At 42.4% G+C, this 18462-nt stretch overlaps 1 protein-coding gene across 2 annotated transcripts; it reads left to right on the top strand.

Annotated features, from left to right (window-relative positions):
- The first annotated feature begins 257 nt into the window (after positions 1 to 257).
- Positions 258 to 15564, top strand: GPR55 (G protein-coupled receptor 55). 2 transcript variants are annotated; one of them, XM_026080096.1, is made up of 4 exons: positions 258 to 281; positions 3602 to 3765; positions 9843 to 10074; positions 12856 to 15564. In XM_026080096.1, exon 4 carries the CDS (start codon positions 12863 to 12865, stop codon positions 13850 to 13852), a length of 990 nt encoding a protein of 329 aa, XP_025935881.1. In that variant the 5' UTR covers positions 258 to 281; positions 3602 to 3765; positions 9843 to 10074; positions 12856 to 12862; the 3' UTR covers positions 13853 to 15564. The 2 variants fall into 2 exon arrangements, with proteins under 2 accessions (XP_025935881.1, XP_025935880.1); XM_026080095.1 differs by lacking the exons at positions 258 to 281; positions 3602 to 3765 and adding an exon at positions 8751 to 8818.
- The last annotated feature ends 2898 nt before the right edge of the window (positions 15565 to 18462 follow it).

The following is an 18462-nucleotide window of genomic DNA, read 5'->3' as shown; positions in this document are numbered from 1 at the left end:
TTAGACTTCCAAAACACACGATTAATGACAGAAGAGGACAGATGAAATAAAGGCTTCCATTAAATTAGCTACAATTTTCCTGCATTGCTGTCAGAAGAAAGGTGTTTTTCTCCTTCATTTCCTCTACTTACCATTCAACTTGAAGCCATGAGATCCTGCAATCAAACAATAACAAAGAACAAGGTTATCTTTAATCTTCACTCTACAGAACGCCTCAGACTTGTCCCCATCTGCTATCTGATTTCTACCGAGAAACCCACAGCAGTACTATTAATCACAAGGTGGGCTTGATCTCTCATGCTCTTACACCCTTTTCACTCTGGACAACTCTAGGTTGTAATTCGTGAGAAGTGCAATAGAACATGCCACAGCGCTTCTGTAGGTTTCAAGAGATAATAGCTATCAGCCATTGATTCAGTGCATGAGGTTCATTTGGTTCCCACTCCCACACAGGATGGAGTGGTCAGTATTTCTGAAAATGTGACAGCTGTATTTTCTCAGGACCTGAAAAGCAGTATTTGACCATTAAGCCCCTCCAGACTTGAGGTACAGCCAGTGACAGGAGGAGGAGGAGGATCCCACCACCTTCATAACAACTGCAAAGTGACTGCGGGTTGTTTCAGTGGCAGCTTTTTTTGTGGAATAAAGGCTTAGGAGAATGTTCAGCACTATCTTTGCATTTCTAATAATAGTTTCTTCAGAGACTGGAAATAAAATGTTCCTGCATGTTTCCCTCCAGCATGGCAAAACCTGATGCCGCAAACTGAGCAGTGAATGTTGTCTAGCTTGACTTCAGTAAGGCTTTTGACACTGTCTCCCATAACATCCTCATAGGCAAGCTCAGGAAGTGCGGGCTAAATGAGTGGACAGTGAGGTGGATTGAGAACTGGCTGAAAGGCAGAGTTCAGAGGGTTGTGGTCAGTGGCACCAAGTCTGTTTGGAGGCCTGTAGCTAGCAGTGTTCCCCAGGGGTCAGTACTGGGTCCAGTGTTGTTCAACTTATTCATCAATCACCTAGATGAAGGGACAAACCGCACAAGTTTGCTGATGATACAAAACTGGGAGGAGTGGCTGATACGCCAGAGGGCTGTGCTGCCATTCAGAGGGACCTGGACAGGCTGGAGAGATGGGCAGAGAGGAACCTCATGAAGTTCAACAAAGGCAAGTGCAGGGTGCTGCACCTAGGGAGGAATAACCCCCTGCACCAGGACAGGCTGGGGGACAACCTGCTGGAAAGCAGCTCTGCAGAGAAAGACCTGGTAGTCCTGGTGGACAACAAGTTGACCATGAGCCAGCAATGTGCCCTTGTGGCCAAGAAGGCTGATGGTATCCTGGGCTGCATTAGGTGGAACATTGCCAGCAGGTGGAGGGAGGTGATCCTCCCCCTCTACTCAGCCCTGGTGAGGCCACATCTGGAGTACTGCGTCCAGTTCTGGGCTCCCCAGTGCAAGAGAGACACAGAGCTACTGGAATGAGTCCAGCGAAGGGCTACTAAGATGATGAAGGGACTGGAGCATCTCTCCTATGAGGAAAGGCTGAGAGAGCTGGGACTCTTCAGCCTGGAGAAGAGAAGACTAAGGGGGGAACTTATCAGTGTGTATAAGTATCTGAAGGGAGGGTGTCGAGAGTTTGGGGCCAGACTCTTTTCAGAGGTGCCCAGCAATAGGACGAGAGGCAACGGGCACAAACTGAAACACAGGAAGTTCCATCTGAACATGAGGAAAAACTTCTTTACTGTGAGGGTGACAGAGCACCGGAATAGGTTGTCCAGAGAGGTTCTGGACTCTCCTTCCTTGGAGATATTCAAAAGCCTTCTGGACACAATCCTGGGAACTTGCTGTAGGTGATCCTGCTTGAGCAGGGAGGTTGGACTAAATGATTTCCACAGGTCCCTTCCAACCTCAAACATTCTGTGATTCTGTTAATTCTATCTCTGCCCTCGAATTCTAGCTGTCTATTAGTAAACTTTAACATACTTCTAAAATGCTGAAAAGCAAAACGCCCAAGTGGCCTCACTGCAAGAAACTTCAGAAGTGTAAAATAGGAACCTTCACCTTGCCTGCAATCACCTAGGGCACATGTCAGCTCTTGGAAATGCTATTTTTAGGCCAGCCTGTGATTTTCATTTGACTCTAATCAGTCCCTACACTGAGGAGAGAAGGATGAGGAAAGGCTAAAGAAAATGGAATAAAAGGCAATTTTCCATAAAAGTCAGCTTTTTTTCAGTGCATGCCATTTGACAGAAATGGACTATTCAGAAAGATGTAGCATTAAGGGTGCATAAACCCTGCAGACAAGGCAGCTCCTACTCTTTCGTGCGGGACCGTCTGCGAGAAGGTACAGGAATGACTGTACAAGACCTGAGTGTACAACGCGGCTGCTGCCTCTTTCCTGCACAGCATTCCCCTGCCCCAACAGGGTGTGTGGCATCCCACAGCTGGAGGGAGGCTGTAGCGCTGCATCAAAGCAAGCCCCAGTGACCCCCAAAAGCTACATCCGGACTGGCACAATGGTGCCTTCCAGCGCGTGACCTGGGGCTACAGGATCTATCACGCCACTCCAGCTGCAGCCCCAGGATTAGCCATGAACCCATTTCTAACCAACTGCCACCACACGGCACCACACAACATGCTTGTTCCAGGCTTCCCATAGATGCACCAGTCTGCTAAAAGTCCTTGTCTAGACACCCGAAAGAGCTGAACAGGATTGAGGAGGTGGATTTCTTCATGACACTAGAGAAAGAACATTTTATGAGCTTTTATTCTTTACTATTCTTTTATTCTTTTCTATTCTTTTTAATTTTGTCAAGACCATTTTTCTATATTCACGGACAGAATAGATTAGAAGACAAAAGCCAGCCTTCTGTCACAGAGGAAACAAAAGTAAGATTTGGCTTGGAGAAACAACAGAACAAAATGAATGATGGCTTGGGCCTGACACTCAACTAGGGATAGGAATAATTAGCAGTAATTATTGGACTGCATGGATGGTTGTTGACTTCTGTCGGTGATGTTTGAGTCAACAGTGCTCATGTAATACTTGGTATAATGGAAATGCAAAGGAAATAATTTTCATTATGTGTTTTATTACCAAATGCAATGCAAAGGATAAGAAAAAAAGGTTCTCCAAGAAAAAAATACTCTAGATGCACCATTTATCAGAGTATTTGGTATATGGTGCATACTAGAGAACATAACATGACTCCAGGATCTGACCACTCCATGTGTAAGGAAAAAGAATATCATGCAGTAACCATACATTGCTACTGGAGTGGCATGACAGAGCAGAGAAATATCCTATTTCTTTGCAGTATGACAGTATAACCAACAGGAGCCTGAATGGCTCAGAAGCCTGCTAAGGAACTGTGGGATCTCTCTGCTTAGGTCCCAGGTTTGGATCCTCATGCTAGTAACCATTAAATCTCTTTTCTGGATGGCTGTGAAGTTAAGCTGGTGGTTTCCTTTGAAACTTCAGTTCACTGCACACACCTACCATTCCCTTTGGTAGTCACACTGTTTAGTGAGCATGACTCCTTTATTAAACAAAATCTTTTCTCTATTTTAAGAGAGCAACTCTGCAACCTTATGTTTTTCTCTTTCCAGGAGGCTCCTGAGAGATAGAGTCCTGACACACCACATGGAAACACCTGTAAGACTTGCATGAGTTTTGGTAGACTACATCTGCAGTGTGCTGTGTTTCACCAGCACCACTCCCTCTGCGCAGAGCAACCACAAACCCCTCAACTCACCCTCTTCAGTTCAAACAGGTGAGGGGTACTGGTGAATGTGACTGTGGCAGACTGCTAGACATATTCATGCAGAAAGCTCTATGTCTATTCTTATACAGTTTCATTAAAACTCAACTCACAGCTTGGCTTGCTATCTCTGCATAGGAACACACAAGAAAAGAAATAGCCTATGGTCTGTCCATGAACAGACATGCTCCTGACCAGGCACAAGGTCCTCTTCTGTGCTAGCTTTGCACAGCATTGCCTCGGAGCAGGGAGAGACTAGCCCCTCAACCCACATCCTCATGGGCACCAGACAGACCAGTGTCTATCCAGCCCTTTGGCTTCTGGAAGACCAGTGCTGGCGTCTGAAGGGTGGGTAGGAAGAGCAGCATGCCATGGGCGAAAAAAGCCCATCATGCTAAATCAAGTAGCATCCACTATCAAATGGGCCCATCAGCTGAGTCCTTCCCCCATCACAATAAATGATTTCCAGAAAAGTAATTTTTATCCAGATGCTAAGATCCCAGCTACTACTGCCCACAGAATATGTCTGACTGTAGCAACACATACAAGGTAGCAGTGTCCTCCCGTACAGTGCCTTAATAATCTCCATCATTACCAAGAGCTCTTTCAGTAGTTTAGGACAGGGTCTTCCCATTGGCAGTACAGAAGGGTAAAGCTAGTCATCTAGAGCCCTTTATAGGCAACCAAGAAGAATAAGCACCTCTGGAGTGCAATTCATTGAACCTATTTTAGATGCTTACCTTCGGATGAGATGAACTACAGTGAATTAGATAATTTCAGCTCAGCTACAGATTGTGGGCCTCTGAAGTTACAAGAAAGATGCCACACTGCATGCTTCATGTCCCATTGGTGAATTTTACGGAGCAGATGCAGCTGAAGATATTCTATACCCTAAAAATATTACTCCCACAGTTCTGCTCACCCAACCATACTAGGCGCCAGAATGGCTGCTTACCAGATTGACAATTACCTTGTCTCTCAGCATGCAACATTTTCTTTGTAAGGTCTGTTAGATGAAGTCAGGAACAAATCTACACTCAGAGGTGGCCAACTCCAAGAACAACTGCACTTGTTTCTCTGTCCTGGGTAACTGGGCTGCCTTTAAAGATCTCTGTCTCATCTTGGAGAGGCTGCATGGGGCTGTTCTCCATAAAATACAGCAGTTGCCAGGTTTCCTGATTTCCAGTTTTGCATTCTCCTGCAGTCACTGCAGAAGAGTAGCTACATGACCAAATTAMATCTCCCTAACCATACAAAATTTCCAACTGCACAGTTAAGATAGCTCACTGTAAACCAGTCTTTGCTGAAGAGCATTCAGCTTATGAGAGTGAGGAATACAGTGCTGAGCAGTCCACAGAGTGCTAGCATGAACTGAAAAGCCTCCAGGTAAAGTAAACGGTGGTTGTGTTTCAATCCAAGTACAAAGAACAATTTCTATCTCACTACTGAAAACTGAACTCGTTCCTTAATTTACCTGTTATTTGGACAGAAAGAGCATCAAGGTACATCTTCTGGGAAGGTGGCAGCATCCCTGTCTCTTTGGGTACGTCTCCTTTGCAAAAGYGCACTGCTGATAAACTGGTGTTACAAGAAGTCCTTAGCAGTCTCCCCTCTTAAAAAAGGGAAGCCATCCCTTTTGTGGTAGCAAGCTGTAGTAGCCTGTTCAGACAGGCTTGTTAGTTTAGTTCAGTTTGACCATCCAGTTTTTGAAACCTTTAAAGACACACAAAAAAACAAGAAACCAGTCACAGCATAACACAGAAGGTATTTTTGAGGTAGGCTCAGACTCAGGTCTGGGCTCATGAGCCCCCTCCTTCCCCAGTGCAACCAGCACTCTTTACAAGGATGAAGACRGCAGTTTTTTTCACTCACCTCCTAGCTCTTGACTGAGCAGTGTCTTTTCCTGACTCTTCTCGCTCTGGATAATTAAGTCTCGTTATCTGAGACTATGTTTTATAGCTGTGTGGGAGAATAACAAGTCACACATGCCTTCACAGCAACAGAAAATCACATCAGACCCTGTCTTTGAAATCTGATTCATTTGCACTAGAGTATCCTAATTCTAGATTCGAAACCCAGCTTATTCCATTCTGGCCATTATATACAAGTAAACACATATTCTAGACATTTGTAAAAGCTGAACTGCTGAGCTGCTTAGATATATTTTCCAGTAAAAAAGAAGAACAGCAGAATTCATGCTRCTGTAATGCAAATGAATGTGGTTTATCACTGTATGAGTGTTTCCTCTGAAACAGATTTTGATTCCTTGAAAATGTTAAGTGCTGACTGCTGCTGCCTGACTTAATGACCAGCAGCATTTATTGCACATACAGGATTCAAGATGGAGAAAATTCACCAGGCATATACAAAGGATACCTCATCTTTGCCATAGCATTTTAAGTTGTTTGCTCATATACTTCCTTTTAGTTACTCAAAGTTTGGGTTAGGTTCTTCCTTTCCCACCACCCTCTATACATTTGCTAGCTGGCACACAATAATGGCGAAAGGATAATCAAATCTACTAATCAGATTGTTGTCTCTAGGTAGGGCAAACAATATACATTAAGCACAGTTCTGCGGTTAATTAAAAAAATAAACTGAAACAAACAAAACCATGCCCTCTCCTTCCTGCCAAAAACCTCAGAGCCTTGCAGCTGTTTGATACTCTGGAATTCAGCATTTATGAAGCAGGAGTGTTGGATGATAAAGAGACTGGAAGCACAAAGGTCTCAGAAATATTTACTGCTGAACATATTCACGCATAGCACCTGTTGGGAGAAATTACAAAAGCAGCTGCCAAAGAGGGGGAAGCAAGCCCTAATTTCTCAGCTGATAATCTATCTGCAGGTGGGGAGTGAGTCATTTTCAGTTTGGCCTCATTAACTATGCCCTAGACTAAAGCTGTCCTAATTTGAACCAGTGAAGGGCCAGCCTGCAAAAGAGCAACATATCCGCACACCAACAAATTAGTTGCTTACTTACAAGCAGTGAACCCACACAACTCACATGCAAATTGCCAACTTAGCAAACATGCGGTTGATGTGTGCAGAAATGCTGATTTTTAGCTCTGTCGCACCAAGCGACATTAGGTGGGAAATTCACACAGTCATGAGGAATGACATAGGCTCAATGAACCCTAGTGTTAGGAATGAGGGCAGCACTGAATATCAAAATTCATCTTTAAGCTAAGTCTGAAATATGCTTGTGGAGAGAGGACTAAAGAAGCAACCTGATTTCAGCTGTCCTATGATAAGGAATAATTCATTCAAAGGTCACACACAGTTGTAGGGTATCTGTTTTCTGCTAATATTTAGTCATACTCTCAGATTTCTTTCATGATCGCAGAACCATTAAAATCCACTGCTGAGACTCTAGCTAGCCCACAGCTCTGAGAAGACAGAAGTCAAAAAGCCCCTGAAACCTTCCAATTCCATAACCTGTTTCCCAAATTATATGAATCATGGTGGCTTCATTTCCTCTGCCACGTGATTTTGTTACAAGGCTCACCCAAACTTTCTTTGGGTTCCGCTTTTCTTTTTTTTGGAAAATCTCATTTTCAGATGAGACAGGTAGAAAAAAAATGTGCTGAGAAACTACAATTCTCTTCATCTCTTCTCCAAGTCCTGMGGTATGAACATTAGCACTATGCCTTCTGCAAGAAGAGCAGAACTTCCCTCTGAAGACTAAATTACCTCCAAAGCCAGGTGGCAATTTGAAAAATACCACTGAGAGGTGTGTGTGTGGGGGGGGGGGGTGTCTGTATTTACTGCCTCAGTGAAGGTTTGCAGCGTGTAAGATAAGAGCAGTCAGCTTTTACCACCACATTAAAGAGCGGTTTTCAGCACTAGCAGGCAAGTTTCGCACTCTAGCCAGGGTCTGAAGAGAGTCTGTTTGCTCTCATCCATAGGAAGTGTCCATGTGGCATACACAAATGAACCCGAACTTAGTTTTTTCCTTCTGCCAGTTCAGTAGCTTGGAGATAGCATTATTATTTAAGAGAATGTCATATTCTCATCAAACTGCAGTTAACTTTTTTTTTCCAGTAAAATTATGCCAATCTATTTAATCTTGAGCATCTGTTTGACATTGGTCCCCACCAAGCCACAGCAAGCCAGGATCTGAAGAGATCAGCAGCTTCGGTCCCTTTGTATGTTCCACCCTTGTCCACCATCTACCACAGAGAGCAGTGAATTAACTCCCCCACGTTCCTCCTGTTCACTCTTTGCAAGCATAATGATCTTTCCAAAATGTTGTACATTAGGCGGTATCTCCCAGAGCAGAGAAAGAACTTCAAGCTCCATTAGGACAAAGCAATTGGCAGCAAACTGTTGAAAACGCAATGCGCGTTTTGTGAGTTAGAGGGCTTGCTCATTTCAAGAAGTGTGTCCTGGCTACTATGGGACTCACAGTACAAAGATATAAGACAACAGTTTTGTGCTCCATACACCTCATACCTCTTGCCAATCAGCATTTGTTTGCCAACTTGCAGCTATGAATCCAACACCTGAACTGGCTAAAACTGGCACACGTCCTTTAAATAGTTTTACAGCTGCACTCATGTGAGTATCTGCATCTTTCAGAAGCATCTGAGTACCAAAATGCTGAACTCCAGTATGCAAATTGGGCAAAAAGGGGGRGAAGAAGTCCTATTTCTATGACAGTCACTCCTACAACTTTCCACCTGCCCAGATCCCCTCCAGCACATGGAATAATCCACGATGAGACAGTAGCCCCTACCAGCCAGTAAAAGCTCTCAGCTGCTTCACACCAAGTAAAGACCAATCCAAAACCAACCCTGGCTTTGGAGACAAACTGCTTTCCCCCCACATCAACTACKGACTGGAAGCAGCTGAGGATTCAAACCTTTACACTCTTTCACCTTCACTGGTCTATATAAAGAAACTCAAGTAGAGTGTTTTGAAATAGGAAAAAAAATATGAAAAAAAGGATGTGGTAAAAGTTTATGCCATATAGTAAGAGTTCCTGGTAGGGTATCAACTGTAGATAAATTCTATAGACTAACCTTGACTGAAGCAGTGCTGCTGATCTGCTTGCTGGGATTCAGGTAAAGTAATTCATATTTTAATCTTTCTCTTAATTTTTCAGTAATTTGATAGAAGCATTGATTGTAGAGCACTATTTTTAACATAACCTGATGATTATTTCTTGTAAAGATCAAAAGGTAAGATGAAACACGTAGTGTTGCTTGTCTTAGAGCAGAAAGAAAGATTTCCAGCTTTAGCGATATGCATAAACATACTCTCTTGAAATGAAAAAACCTAGAAAAAATGGCAAGAAACTATCCAACTACAAATTAAACAAATGGCAGATGTGGGACCTACTGCTCTTTATTGCACTAAGCCTTCTTACTCTTCTCTTGTGTATCCACAAAATGGTAATTTATATCTAACATGAATAATGATCTAGAAAACAAATATAAACAAAATCAGCTTCATAGCAGTAACATTATTTGGTTTGTAYTGATTAGGAGAGTATCTGTGATAAATGCTGTAGAAGTCCTTGCTGAAGCAGTGACCTGAATTTGCTTCATTCTTTTGTACTGTAGCTAAATTAAAATGATTCGTTTGCTGTGTTCTGTGTCATTTGTTTATCATTTCCTCGCTATTAAAGCTACACCTACACTTACAGTAAGTTACAGACTTTCTGATGAGAATGTTCCTAACTATGAAGCTTTCATGGATAAGCATATTCTTAATCCATCCCCCCCAGTCTTTGCTAACGTACAGACTTGTCTAAACCAACTAGCACCAGATGAACTCAGATCTGAGTTCCAAAAAGAAACCCGTCCCACAGCCTGCTGTGTTGCAAAAAAATCAGCAAAGGTAATACTGTAAAACCTTGATGTTCCATTTCATAGGTCAGTAACTTTGCTACTAGCTTAGCCACAAGCTCCTGCTCACCGTTAAGCCCAATTAATATTTAACTAGTCCATAAGAAGTGGAAAATCCTCACTCAATAGGAGAAACTGGGAGCACATGGAGCAGTGACAACACTGGGTCTGGACTGGCTAAGGCACTCTCTCTTAAGCAGTGCTTAAGCTGGCTCTTCCATTATCCTTTGAATTACAGAAATTGTCTGAAACAGTCCTAGAGCTGCTGGCAATTCCTTCAGAAAACTCGTGGAGGATAAAGGAATTTTCTTCAGAAGACAGGAGAAGAAAAACATGGTGCCTGTCTCTAAACGAAGTGGAAAAGGAGGAGCTGGGAAATTGTGAGCACTAAGACTTGCTTCAATACTTGGAAAAATACTGGAATCATCAATCAAAAATCTGTTTTCAAGCACCTAGAAGACAACGCAGTGGTAAGTAACAATCCACACAGATTTGTCTGAAAATGACTGGAATMACAGTAATCCAACTTTCTTCAGGGACAGACTGACAGCACTTAGGGACAGGGCGTAGGAGGGGGAAGTAGACTTCTAACGCTATCTCTAAAGAAATTCTCATAAGCAAGCTAAGGAGACATGATCTATATGAAACTTCTATATGATGAGTGAGCAACACACCAGTACCCACTGAGATACTAATCAGTCTCCGTCATACAGGAAAGGTTCATTCTTTCAGGGTTCAGTATCTTCAGTATTTCTGTTAATAACTTGGACAATGTGATAAAGAAGATGCTTATTAAATTACTGCCAGCTTATTTGTTAAAGAATGATTCTTCAAATAATTTTGGGCAAACATCACTCTCTGTGGACTGTTTGTGAACAATTCCCTCAGATTACTCAAAATGTGAAATTAAAATTTGAGGGGCGCAAAATGATTGAAAACATCAGACCTTAAGAATCAGGCACTCCACTTGAATACTTGAAATTTCCATTTTAGAGACTGGCTAACATTTTCTTGAAACTAAGCATTTTCAGGAGTAATGCTACATGTAATTGTACTAACAAATTCTAAAGAAAATGCATTCAGTGAGATAGGAACTTGATAAAAGTAGAATCAAAATTCATACTTTTAATTTTAAAAGCTATCACAAGCAATTTTCTGATGTGCTCATCTCGGACATGAAGTGTTGGATTAACATGTGCTCTCCACACAAAAATATTTCTTGTCGTCTGATTTTTCCCCAACTAAAGGATGCTCCTGCGGAAAGGACACACATGCCCACACAACAGCACGACASCCCTATTTCCTCCTACCTGTTCTGTATCCAGGTGACAAGAGTGTCTGCCTGCAATGATGAAGCAGCTGCCTCACCATGGTGGCTCAAAGGGACTGACTCAATCCCAGATTGACTAATAAACCAAGGTTTTCTTTTGTTCTCATTTCCGACAGATAAACCCACTGATAACAATCAGATTTCCTTTTGTTATTTCCTAAACTGACAAAGCTTTGACTGTCCCACTCCTGTGGCTCAGACCAATTGCCCACAGCTAAGTCAGGCGAGGCCCCTCAACTGAGGGCACCTCCCCACTCCATCCTGCCGGCAGGTCTCCCTCGCTTGCACCACAGGGTCACCACTGAACCACTGCGAAGGACTAGTCCCATGTGAATGTGAAACCCCCGAGTAACCTTCCCCTGGCTCTTTGGTACTCATCAGTTTTCTTGTAACCATGGTCTCGCCTACTTAACAACCCTTGTTCTAACCCCCAGTTCTTCTAGTGTTACTCAGTTATTTCTAGTGTGCTTTCCTGAAAACCAAGTGCCTTAGACCTTCTGCCTTTCCCTTATCTGAAAAATCAGGTATTTCATCAAAGACAACACTGCTCTGGCAAGGTCTGTCAAAGGCCTTATGCTTTTTATTCAGTTTACCATGCCTTCATTTATTCTCTAATTTAAAATCTGTATGAAGCTTTGGGTTAAGAGATACAGAACTGCTTTAATTACATTTGCCCCTCTTTCCTTACATAGATACACTAAACTGACTGTTTTCCAGATGCACTGATTCCATACCTACTTGACAGACTCCATAAAAATTCCTGGGTTGGACTTTCAGCTTTTTGTGCCAGTTGTTTCAGTAGTCTGAGCTAGAAATAATCTGGTTTCCCCAACCTGAGCATATTAAGCTCTGAGTTCATTCTCAGTTCAGATACAGTTATTTCCACTATCACTCATTCTTTCCAGTACGTTATCCCACCTCTGACTTCCAGTAATATCAGCATCCCTATGAAAAGCAGATTTGGCAAAGCCCAAAGCCTGTCCATCTCGTCAGTTAATATTCAGCAGCTCTACTTGCTCTCACTTTCTCTCCCTCTCTTGCTCCCACGTACACGCTCACTCTCAGGCTCACGCGTGCTCTCTTTCTTGCTCTCTATCTCTCTCTTTCTATATAGATGTTGTAATCATGTAAACAAAAAAAATTTACTGTTTTTTGGTTTCTTTAGCAAAGTCCAACCCTGGTTGGTAATGCTTATCAGCTACCTGTCACTTTCCGACCTCCAAAGCAGAGACTCCTTTCTTAAATCAGCTTCTCAACCCCTCTCCATTGCTTACTCAATTCATTCCTAGATGAAAGCCCAGTAGGTCTGCTTAAGCTGACCTACTCAAAAACTGCATCAAACACAAGCACTATATGAAATAAAATTATCCATATGAGTGCAGAGATAGTAAAAGCACATCACCAAAAGCTACTGATGCATAGGGAATCACAGATGCGTATCGTATTCAAAGTAAATTCCCAACTATCACTTTGACCTGACTTAATAGACAGAACACTCATTTCACAAATTTCTATGTAATGAAAGAACCGAACACAAGCATTATGGAAGTTTAAATAGACATACAAGTTACTTGCTATGACCAGTGCACTTCAGAGCCCTTGAAAGGATGGGTTTGAAGGGACCAGTACCTTCAATACCTGAATGGGGTTATTCTGAAGGACCTGATAATCAATGGATGCTGACTACCTGCCTGCAAAAATCAGGCTGCTTTAGGACAGATTAAGCCATTCAGAACGGAAACAGAAAGATCTGTGCTTAAAATGAGGACTCGCTTTCAAAATTAGGCAAAGACTAATCAAGTGTTCAGCTCAGTTTTGCAGGGGGGGAGAAAGAGTTGTATCCAAAAGTATTCTGTTCTGATACATCCAGACACTAACCTGGGGCCTTGCATGTTTCCAACCTGTTCTCTGTGTGGTTTAGGGGAAAAATGACCAACCGCAGCGARGAATGCAACTTTACTAGCATCGACAGCTTAGCAAAGACTCTCCAGTTCGGGATCTCCATCCCCACCTTCATTCTTGGCTTAGTTCTCAACACCTTAGCCCTCTCCATGTTCTGCTGCTTTTGGAAGAAACAGACCAAAACCTCAGTCTACATGATCAATCTTGCAATTGCAGATGTCCTGCTGCTTCTCTCGCTCCCTCTCAAGCTGTACTACTCTGTCACAGAAGCGCCCGGGCTCCTGTGTGCATTCATTGAGTCTCTGTACTTTGTCAATATGTATGGCAGTATCTTCATTATTGTCTGCATTACTGTCGACAGATACATCTGCATAAGGCACCCCTTTGAAGGCCGAGCTAACCAGTCCCCCAAATGTGCAATCTTGATTTGCTGCTTCATTTGGGCAATAGTCTGGCTTTGCAGCAGCCCAATGTATGTGTTTCACAAGGACGAGAATTTAAAGTGCTTTCACAACATGTCAGAAAAGGCCTGGAGCATCCCCCTCATTGTTTCTGTGGAGATTTTTGGATTTCTGATCCCACTCTCAGCAATGGTTTTCTGCTCTGCTCAAAACATCTCTATTCTTCTGAATCAAAAAAGCAGAGATAAAAAGAAGGAAGAAGACAGTGGCTCCTTACGAGTCATTACCATTAACCTTGTGGTATTTTTGGTGTGCTTCACACCGGTCCATCTTGGGATCTGCCTACAGTGCCTGGTAAGACAGCATGTCATAGAAGACTGCAGTTTGAAACAAAACATCAGCCTCTTCATTCAGGTGTCAATGATATTTGCCAATCTGAACTGCTGCCTGGATGCCATCTTTTATTACTTTGCTGCAAAAGAATTTCGTGAGAAAACAAACATGAAGACGGTTATTGAACTATGTCCTGTCTTTAAGCCTTGTGCTATAAGACAGGATTGCCTGCAGTGGAAGAACATCTCTTCCTCGGCTCCCACTTGCCTTGCAGGACTCTGAGAGTGCCATCCCTGACACAATACTAGGGTCACCCTGGCCACGGCAGGGAAGGTGGAGGAGGAGGAAGGACAGCGTTTTTCTGGTAAACGTGAACCTGTTCCAAACATTTTTCATATGTTTCCATATTTTTAATGGTGAAAGGGGAAAAGTGCTGGAAAAAAAAAATTTTTATTGTCATAGCGTTATGTCCGTAACCTTCATGGTATCTGTTAAAATGTGAAAAGCTTGCCAGAGTAAAACAACACAAATCATCAGAATGCCACTTAAAATCAGCCTTCACCACCACTGCACCAGTTTTCCTTTCGCCAATGTGATCAGAAACTTGCTAGGGCCAGTCAAAAATAGAAATAAATATTTCAAACCTTCTTTCTAACTTAGAATGTAACCGAGAGTTAAAAGGCAATATAGAACCAAAAGTCTCACTCTGTTCTTTGTGTCTGTAAACTGTACATAAGGTTACCATCAGAACTCTTCTGGTGTGAACAGCTTGGCCAGCTTGTTGTAATATTGAACCATACCTCCCACAAGCATTATACACCAGTCTGGGCCATTACTGAGGACAGCAGCTCCTGTTCTGCCAAATGGAGGACGGCTTGCCCAGTATACGACCCTGAGCAATGTACATTTGTGATTATCTACGCTGAGGAATCAGCACATTTTTCTCCAGCAATTTTAAAACTGGCTTTGCACATGGAAAACAAAAGAACTGCTTCAAATACTGCATTTAGTGAATGATCCCACATGATGAACTGTGGGTAATCATCACAATATTTATGCCAAAGGTATAATATGATACATGCATTAAAGTTTTCTGTCTGCCTTCTCATGCTTTCTTGGAAGACAGGAATTATGGAAGCAATCATAGCATCCCAGAAAAATAGGCTGGGACCACCCATCTGATAAACTCCTGTCTCCCAGCCATGAGACAGGATTAGCTCCATCCATCTCGTTCCTCAGAGAAGCCTTCCTAACTCTGCTTTACAAACCTCTGGAGACCGCTGTCTCACAACCTTTCTTGATCAGCTCTGTTGGTATTTCACCACCCTTATACCATGTGTAAGTTTGGCGCTGAGTTTAAACTAAAGACTTTCTTGTTGCAATTTAAGCCTACTATTTCTTCTACCATGATATTGATATGATTCATGCTGCCTTAGCCAGAAACATTTTCACATAAAGAAATCTATCTTTGTGCCTTTTAAAAGCAGCTGTAAAAATTGTTTAAGATTGCTCAGAACCACGTCTTTGTTCCAGAGCAGACGTTCTATTTATTCAAAATGTGAAAAGAAATTGGCTTCTGTCTGGAGCAAAAAAAGAAAGGAGGGGGCTAGTTTGCTAGTTTTGAAAATAAAATTTGCAGTCAATTGATTTCTGTACAAATTACTGATTGTGCAAGTGGGAAGCTGCACATATCTAACGTGTGAATGTTTTAAAACTTGTTAGTACTAAAAGCATGACCACAGCTGAGGCATGAAGGAGCTCAGAGGAAAAGAAAGGTTTTTATGATCTTCTTCRCCATTATCTGCAGAGCAGCAAGAGGAAGAGCTTTCCAAAACAGTAGGTTCTCAAAATATTATTTACTACTGTCTTGATCATTCAGAAACCTGCAGCCTTTTCATTATGAGCCTTTCTTTTTGCACCTTTGATATTAATTTGCATATGAAAGATATGTAGGAGAAAGAACATGTTCTACCAAATAAACTGTATACATGAGCTGTGTGATTTTAAAATATAATTTTAATTCCTCAATGTGATGGCAGTGTATGATTCTTATCTGATTGTTTCATGCCAAACTTTTACCATTTTTCCCTTAAACAGCTCCAAGACTTAATTGGAGATTTTCCTTTCCAGGAAGTACTTATGGTTCATAACTATGGCAACAGATAATAACTGAATTACCAGAAATAAATAGAAAAAGTAAAAGCAGGAAAGATAACCACCCCTAGAAATCTGGACAATTTTAAATATTTTCTGAGGAAACCCTCTCAGTAAATACTTGACAATTCCCTGTCAAATCCCTACAATATTTCCTGCAAAATACTCTGAGCTCCTTCTTTTATGACTAGCCAATTAGCTGAAACTTCATATTACCATTGGTGCAATTTGCAACTCTGCAAAAACACGGCACTTCTTAAGGTACAAAGTTTAAAGTTTATCAAGCACACATGACGCGTGATGCTACAGTACACACCTTCCGCAGGTCTGTGGATAACGCTAAGCCTGGGGTATGGCTGAGACGCCAACTGGCAGAGCCTCAGTCCAGAGGGACCCCGATAAACTCAAGGACTGGGCCAGCAGAAATCTCATGAATTTCAACAAGCAAAAATGCAAACTTCTGCACCCAGGGCAGTACAACCCCATGAATTGGCACAGGCTGGGAGACAAAGGCTGATGCAGCTGCCCTCCTGGAAGGGTGATGGTGGACACCAGGCTCAATACGAGCCAATGTTGTGCTCTTCATGTAAACAAGGCAAAACGGACACCAGGCTACATTAAAAGTGTGGCCAGCACCTACAGAAAAGTTACTACTATCCTCTACTTGTATTACTGAGGCTGCACTGGAAGAGCATGTCCAGTTTTGAGCCTCACAGTTTAAGAGGGATGTGGAGAAACTGGAGAGGGTGAAAGGGAGGGTTAGGAAGATGATTGGGGCATAGGGCAGCCAGCCTGTGAGGAGAGATCAAGGGAGCTGGGCTGCTTTTGTCTGGTGTGCCGGAAGGGCAGTGGCAGAGTCAAACCCTGCCCAGCAGTTCCTGACAAGATAACAAGGAGTAATGGCCCTTGGTTCAGGTTCAAGATTAGRAAGAACTTCTGCACTAGGAGGTAAGGCAGCACTGGCACAGGTTACCCAGAGATGCTGTGTGATACCCATCCATAGGGGGTTTCGAGACGTAACTAAACAAAGCCACAGCTGAGCTGCTGTAGCATTGGAGGCAGGCCTGCTCTGAGAAGGAGCTGGACTCCAGAGGTGCCTTCCCACCTTTCTGTGATTCTCAACAAAAGCAAGCCTACTTATTTTTTCCTTCCAAGACAAAAAGCCACCTCCTAGCGCTGCTGATGTTACAGCACTGTTTGTCAATAGCTCCACTGCAAGCACAGCCCAAAGCTGAAGAAATGCACTAGCAGCCTAAAAATCACCAGGCAAGCATCTATGAGCCATCACATAAGGCTACTATATTTGAAGTCAGGACTAATGAAGCAATATCCTTGTCTTCAACTGATTTATCACTAAGTACTTGGAAAAGAGCATTTCATAATCATAAAATGAGTAAGKGTACAAACTGAGCAGCCAGAGAGAAAAAATGCTTACGGCTCTCTTAATGGGGTATGGGGAGAAGTTTGATCTGCCAGGGTTAGAAAGTTCATACCAGCGCCTGGTCGGCAGCAGAGTCCCGGCACACATGGGAAGGGAGACAGGAGCTCTTTGAGGAGCAGGTCTCTCTGGATGAGACTTCTACTTTCAGAAAGAAATCAACCTTTTTTTTTCAACAAAGGAAACAGTGGTCTGCCTGTGAAATATAGCTGTAAGAATGGGGAGTGATGGGACCACTATGTACCACTGGTCTACAGACTCAGTCTGCTCAGTCCATACACCACAGCAAATTCAGACAACAGACACCGAAAGTTAAATTGGACTATTTTTCCTTCTATTTATCATTACCAGCGCCACTGTTTTGTTGGTCAAAAGTGATTTTACATATAACCCCATTTGTCTCAAATTTTGCCTGTTATATATGTAAAAGAGAACAGCCTGCCTAAACATACTTTACATTTCTGATAATGAAGGAAGAGAAAGAAGGAAGGGAGTCCAGCTGTGTTGGTTTCATGGGGCTATTATGATAGTCAAATTTTTAGCACAAAAAAGCAGATCTTTTGAGTAAGAGGGTGTCACTTTCAAGTCACTGCTTTTCAAGATGAACTTAAATTTAAATAATAAGCTTAAATTCTGTCCTTGACTTACAGCTAAGATTACAGTTCTTTYGAAAACAGAATTTTCCATGCAGGCTCCTCTAATGAAATTTATACTGTTAACTCTGGAGAACCTCCAGCTGGTTTTATCTTTATAGCAGCGACAAAAACAAGCAAAAAACTCCACGCAGCTTGAGAAGGGATACACTTTTGATGATGAATAAAACTGAAAAGCGCTTGACATTTTAAAAACAACAACAAAAGCCTTCCTGAGTCAATACAAGTTCACAATTTCAATTTTCAGACTGCACAACAGAAGCAGTTTCTTTTCTCTCAATGTTAGCCCTAACACACATGAAGATGGTGGGTAACTGACTGAGAACCCCTTGCATCCTCAGCCCTCCTACTCCCAGGGAATCAATTCTACTATAATGTCAAAGAAGGACTGGCCTAGTTTAAAAAAAAAAAACACTCAAGTGCTAACCAAAAACACCCATAAGGATGCCTTTAAAAATTACATTTTCAGTTCTGCTCTCTTCTGTGTGTTGAAGAAAAGCTGATGCAATTAACCACAGGCTTTAAAGGGTAGCTGTATTTAATCTGAATTCTTCTGGACAAGATTGTTTCAGAACACCCAGGTGAAAATACACATACAAAGCTATTTTGTTTGTATCCAATCACATGCCCAATACAGGCATTCACAG

This window comes from Apteryx rowi, unplaced genomic scaffold (assembly GCF_003343035.1).
Source record: "Apteryx rowi isolate R43461 unplaced genomic scaffold, aptRow1 scaffold_51, whole genome shotgun sequence".
Lineage (NCBI taxonomy): Eukaryota > Metazoa > Chordata > Aves > Apterygiformes > Apterygidae > Apteryx > Apteryx rowi.
The sequence above is the reverse complement of the archived record's forward strand: the minus strand, read 5'-3'. Positions and strand labels throughout refer to the sequence as shown.